General features: G+C 40.9%; 1 protein-coding gene across 1 annotated transcript in view; it reads right to left on the minus strand.

Moving 5' to 3' along the window:
• Window positions 1-6,791, minus strand: part of AFF2 (AF4/FMR2 family, member 2) — a 24,239-nt gene that overhangs the window by 14,930 nt on the left and 2,518 nt on the right. Inside the window, exon 4 of the mRNA XM_010133216.1 lies at window positions 5,122-5,246. Coding sequence (XP_010131518.1) covers window positions 5,122-5,246 — 125 coding nt within the window. The remainder of the gene's footprint in view (window positions 1-5,121; window positions 5,247-6,791) is intronic.

Below are 6,791 nucleotides of genomic sequence, written 5' to 3' on the forward strand. Positions count from 1 at the left end.
AGAGGAGGAGACAACCCAAGTTTCCTTACTCCTCATTCTGGAGCTCCCTCTCATTCCAGTCTGGCTTCTTTCACAGTTTCACCAAAGTATCAACACCTACACCTGCTTTAGTCATTCCCCTACTTTGGACCTTCCACGATACAGAAATATTTTAGCCTATCTGTGAAACTACAGGGTGAAATCAAAAACTCCTCATCTTTCAGGTTGTATAGCTATTCTACGCAAAACTATTTTAATTCAACTGAAGCAGAGTTAACAATATCTTATTTGAAACTCTCTGATATTAAAGGTCTTCAGACTGAAGAAATAAAACGAGCACAGAATTCATATTGCCTTACACTAGGACCGTATAGATGGTGTCCTGCTTGGAAAACATGTGGGCCTAAAGATCAAAGGAATGCAACCAGGCTGAAAGAGACTGGCAGTTCTTCGAGGAGACTGGTTTTACGCTCATGTGGTCCTGCCACATGTCTTCCAAAAAGTGCTCACTGAAAGCCCCATCTGTTAGCTTTCTGACCCCCAGAGGGCCGTTTGGAACTCAGGCAGGTTACCACAGCTATAGCACAATAAAACTCTGAACTTCTTCCAGAGGAAAGTTTTCCAAAGGAGGGTAAGCACTGCCCCAAGAACGCGTGCGTGTGTTACCGCATTGTACACAGGCAAAGCCGACACAGTTAAAGGAATGCCCAGGAGCAGAATCCAAACCGCCTGCCTCCAAAACGATTGTGCTATACAGGGAACCCAGAACATGCATACACGGGTGGGAGCAGACAGCAAAACGGTTCTCCATGTCCCTGGGCACAGAGGAATGTTTAGCTGTTCATTCTCCCCGCTACATCTTTGAAAGGGAAGAGTAACCAGTTCTGGCAGATCTGTTTCAAAAGCGTCTGAACTGAAGCTGCATGTGAGCCATTGGCCAAGACCCTTTTAGGATCTGCACCAGCAGGGAGGTTCCTCAGCACATCTGCAGCTGTTTGCAGGGCTAATGCAGGACTATGTTGCTTGCACAGAGTCTACCATTGCATGGGGAAATTTTATGCCTTAATGCAGCAACATTCCTCAGCAGCTACACAGAGGTGGAGGGATTAAGAGAGCAGTACAACAAAAAATTAAGGCGGCTGCAAATACCATGGTTAAAACTTCACTACTTAAAACTTCACCAGTTCACTTCATCTTTGGGCTCAAATACAAGACGGGGCAAACCATGATATAGGTGCAGCTACTCAGCTCTGGCACACAAGTCATTCTGTGGGTGGGAAGACTTAACCACAAAGGAAAATGCACTTAAGAATGGTTTTTTCCCTACGTAACTCAAATTAAAAAGACCTTAACAATATGGTTATAATTCTGTCCATTTCCCCCGCCTTTTCCCAATTGTCCACCTAATCCATGAGTTTTTGCAGGAATTAAGCTGATAATTTATTTAGCAATGTTGCCTCCCTCAGATTTACACCAAAGCATTTATGTTAACAATAACCTCCATGAAATAGGTTGTTACCAGCAGTTAACCAGATTGTCACTTTGCTTTGGGCTGTTAATGGGCTAAGAAACTGGTCTTTGATTGCAGTAATCGCTAATTTTGAATGAATTTATTGCAATAATTACCGAGACTCAATGGTTTAATTTGCTGACATGACTGTTAGTTAAACTATATTTAAAATCTAGGGAGAAACACAATAAAAGTGCAAGGAAAAAATACAAGCAGAGCTGATGGTCTTGTGGCTGCAGGGTTTAATCTTTGTCTCTGAAAAGGGCAATTATCAAGGAGGAGAAGGCTCTCCATCTGCTTTTTTCTTTTTTTCAGCCTGGTTTCTTTTAGGGCAGAAAGCAAGCAAGCAGGCAACAAGAGATCAGTGCGTGAAGGAGAGACAATTTCCATCTACTCTCACATTTTGAGCTGCCTTTCCTCTCTCTTTTTTTATCCACTCCTTGTGGTAGGCAGTAGTATCTCTGGCCTATTAGTGAGACAAAGCCATTGTCTATACCAATCACTTGGCTTTCCTTTGCCTCTGCTCTCCCTGTCCACAATGAAATGCAGCACATTGACCGTGTATCTGATTTTCTGCAGGGGTTTAGCAGGGAAAGGTCACTCCCGCATTAGCTTGGACCATATGGCAGCAACTGAATGAAGCTGAAGTCGTTGTCATAGATGGAGAAGGCTGCCTCTGCTGGAGCGAACCCCAGTGAACGCTGTTGTGACTACCCAAGGGATCTGCTAATGTATGTGGCCAAGTACAGGTGCATCTTTAACTGAAGGTCAAACAAAAGGGAACAGGAAATCGTGAAAAACAGGCTGAAATGCTTGCCTCAAGGCAAGCTTCTAGTGTTAGGCTGGTTAGACGGCAGCTTGTTTCACTGGTCTGAGTCTAGTTTGAAATGCGAACTCATAGTCTGGATCAGCACGTAACTCCCTCTGTTGTTACAAACTGCCTGAGGCTGGCGAATAGTGCTCTGTCTGGACTGCATCTACCAATCAGGTGTTCAGATTTAAGGGGCATTCAGCTGCACATACAGTTAATGCTTAAATTAAAATTGCCCTGGCAAGCAAGTAAATACATAAATAATCCTCTGCTCCAAAATGTGCAGCTGATCTTAAAAAAATCCAGCTTTGCAGCAGCGTTTCAAGAAATTATTACAATTTCCTTGAACAAGACCCAGTGTCATCTATTCCTTCATTTGCTGTGAAATATCAGAAGTAAAACACAGTGGCAATAGTTTGAGTAATTATATTTTAAGTGTCACGTCAGATTTAGGAAAAGGCATCAGCCCCAGAGCATGTGAGGAAAGGAACAGAGAGAGAACAAATTGCTTATGCAATGACTATGTAATACAAACCAGCTCTTCGGTTCTGCGAAAAGCTTTTAAGTTCACAACTGACCATTTGAAATTTCTACAATCAAATCACACATGTACTCATAGAAACTTGTGGAAATTAGGCATATAATTGCTGTATTAGACATGTAAACCTTTAAAAATTAATGACACGTCTTTACTTGCTTTATTGAGCCCATATATTTAAGGAAAGATTATGAGAGAAATGTATTCAAATGCCTAAACAACAGCCAGTCAGGCAGAGGGAGCTGCAAAAGCACAGGCGTGGCCTTTCACCGATTCCTCCAGACTCCTGAATGCCACCAAATTTTGGCCCAGAAATCATGGTCTTTATGTCAAAACTCTCTTGTATCTATAAAAAAAAACCCAGTGAAAGTCTCTGCAGCCTGCCTTGGGGAACTTGGCTTGTGGCACCGGGATCAAGTTCTAACAGGTGAGGCCTAAGGTTCCTGCACCATGGCATGTAACAGCTTAATGGATGAACATCATCATCACATCTATAGCTGAATCACCCTCATTTCTCAAAGTCCTTATGCACAGACTTAGGAGTTGTAAAGGAAAACGCAGAACCTTTTGGAATAAAGGAGCAAATGGCAAAGCCTGTCTTTCAACCTTTCACCACTGAAGTGTTATTTTCCTCCACGCCCTTGATCAGTGCACTTTCAGCTTCCCTTTTATTCTGACTCCCCTTAAAACTCTACTTAACCCTCTGGAGAACAGAACCACTCCTGACTGCTTAAAAACAATCAGGCTCTCCAGAAATTTGTTGTCACACAGTTCAGCCAGCTCCTTAGTCTTTTGGGAAATATGTTGATCTATATTCAGTTGCTTGTCTCTGGGAGAAGAAGACTTGAATTATCAAACAATATTGCATTGGTTTCAAGTGAACTCAGAAGACTAATAACAAACACAGTGTGATCCAGGTCTCAATCACCGCAGTGGAAAAGTCAGAAAATTTTGTTTCAAATCTTGAGGCAGATGAGAGGAAAAGTAGCATATGGAAATAACTATTGATGGACACAATTATATTTTAACAGAGAATACCAAAGGCTTGAAAGCTCTGAGGAATCAAATTAATGACCTGGAAAACAAGCTCAAATTAAGAAACATCAGGTTGGGGGTGGATCCTTAGGGCTTGCTAGCGACAGGAATAGAAAGATTTTTTTAATGGATTGTGGAGGTGTTGGGGATGGATAATCTTTGATTCCCACTGCAATATATCTCTGTCTATTGTATTTCTAGCAATGACAATCAGGCAACACCCATCATGATGTTTATCAAATATGCAACATGTTACAGATCACATTGTGACTTTCAACTCATCTGCCTTTTCCAGACTCAAACTCTGATTTTCTCAGTGGCAGGATGAGGGGTTAGTTCAAAGACTGAAGCTACTCCATAATTACACTAGTATAAATAAAGTGAAGCTCAACCTTCTTTATGGGTTTTAACATGTGGGTGTTATTTCTTAAATTAGTTTTGAACTTTCTTTCTAAATTTAAATAGTACTACAATCAAACTTTTCAGAAGCACGTGGCAGGTTTGATTCTTTGCTTGTCCCAGTGTGAAGCAGAAAGAAGTGCCTCATCTCAAAAAATCGTAAAAGCACAAAATTGATGACAGAAGGGAATTGGACTTTGGCTATTTATAGAATGTTAATCTTGTGATTATACTAATCAGAATCATTATTTACGTGGCGCCTGTTTGCTCAAGCATTATAGCCATCTCTCAAAGACACTCTGAAAGGCACAGCTATTTGATTCTATGCCTGCTGAAATCAAAAAGCACGTATGCCTGAAACATTTAGGATGGTCACCCTGGCGTTGCTGTATACACACTTAAAGAATAAAAGGGGCTAAAGTGAAGAGCAAAGTCACTGTTTCATTCAGAAGAACTGAGAACTGTCTCTTACAAAAAGGATCTTAAAAAAATAAATTCCAGGCAATCAAATAAAGCCCACTTTTAGTAGGATTCTCTGACCATAGAGGTTAAGGATGATGGGGGCAAAAAAAGAACTTTGGAAGGCTACAGTGTGGGGGTAGAAGAGTACACCAGGATTGTGGTGGCACTCTGAATTCCTGCAGTGCGTCAGAAGGGTGAATGAATCTCACCCCAAACCATGTGGATCCTCTTCCTGATGGATGGGAATAGCAATGCTGGGTCACTTATGCTTACGGGCTGCAAAGCCCATCTGGTTCTAGAGCAAAGACAGTTGTAGAACAGTACTGTAAAATCCCTCATGAATGTTATGCAAAAAAAAAAAGAAAAGAAAAGAAAAAAAGAACTTACTCTTTAGTGCTGGTTAATCTGTGATTCGGTATTGGAGAGATACAAGGTGGGAGCAGGCATGAAGCTGAAGGGTCCTCCAGGCGTTGCTTCTTACTTTCAACAAAGGTATCCAGGCTTTCCGTCTGCTTTAACAAAAAAGGTAGAGCTTGAAAGAGCCAGCATCATTGCACAATTTCACTTTGCCATTAAGAGGAGCTCAGGAATCTCAATATATTTCCCTTACAGTAGCAGCAGTCTGGACTAAGGGAAGTGAAAGTCACCTGAAATCAGGGCTAAATGTGCTCCAAACACATGACATGAAGTTATATAACAAGTGACATAGCCAGGTAATTAGGAAGAGAAACGCCTCGTGCTGTAGTTATCTTCTGTAGTGCACAGGAATTTAATTAATAATTCAGATGGAATGACTTGATAGCACCAAATCATACTCAAGTAAATAGCTTTTACTCATTGACTTAATGGAAGGTGATGGGCAGACTTCCCCCAGTAAGTATTCCTCACAGGACTAAAGGACTACAGGGCTGAGCTGAGGTAGTCATTAACAGCAATAGCTGCTTTAAAATTTGTTTTGAAAGATTCCCTGATGCATGACTTTTGTGCCTGGACTAGGGTGATACAAGGAAAGCTGATTACTGCTCTGTCACTGGAACCTTCATATCAGCCTCCAAGCCCACTAGTAGATGTCTAGAATAAATCTTTTAATAGCATGATTTAGAAACACAGATCAGGCTCTCCCTACGCTGTTTTAACTGTTGATACACCCTCAAGTCATCCTCGCTGGTTTGTTTCCCCTTGGATAGCATTGACCAATCATACTGCAACTGAAAGGGTTGTTTCAGAGTGTGGCTTATGTTTGTACAGTCCTAGGGCGATTGAAACTGTGAGGTTCTAACCTTCATATAACCCCTTTTTTTCTTTTTTTCTAGGAGTCCTTGCTTTAGTTGCCAATACTATACTCGTGTTTTAGCCAAGATTACTTCTCCATCACACTGACACTCCAAGTTACCCAGCAAGAAGGTTTTTTGTAAATTAATATACACCCATGTGTACTTATACACACATGTAAGCATACACATTTATATATCCCTTTCTTCTTCCTTCTCCTTCCTTCTTACATCTCTGCCTTTAGTGTACAGCTAGAACATAAATTGAACAAAAACCTGCTGAGTTTACTCATGTGACTATTTCCACTTAATTCAACAGGGAAGGAGCCAGTGCAGTGACTCATGCAGGCAGGGGTGCAGACCCTGTGTCTGCCTGGCATTGTCTGTCTTTGTCTTATATTAACTCTCTCGTACCACTGGACTGCTCAAATTCAGGGTTTCAAGAAGTCTACTACAACAGGCAGCTGAAGTCACATTCACAATGATTTATAAAATTTGGGGTATAAAAAAATATGCTCTGATGACTTCCAACAGACCGACAGAGCACAACCATTTCAGCTGGAAAAACTGACTACAAAAATTCATTTATCATATAAAACTTCAATTTCTTTTCTGAAAAACATTTAGTTTGAAGTGCACTGTCACATCCCACAAGATAGGATACCCCTGGGCATAAATAACATAAAACACCTGATAAAACATAACGCCTTTAGTCAAAATATATTTGTTTTTGCAGTTAGCTTTGTCGAGAAAGCGGCTAAATAAAAAAAAAGGGTTTTTTTTAAT

Source organism: Buceros rhinoceros, unplaced genomic scaffold, assembly GCF_000710305.1.
Source record: "Buceros rhinoceros silvestris isolate BGI_N320 unplaced genomic scaffold, ASM71030v1 scaffold5210, whole genome shotgun sequence".
Lineage (NCBI taxonomy): Eukaryota > Metazoa > Chordata > Aves > Bucerotiformes > Bucerotidae > Buceros > Buceros rhinoceros.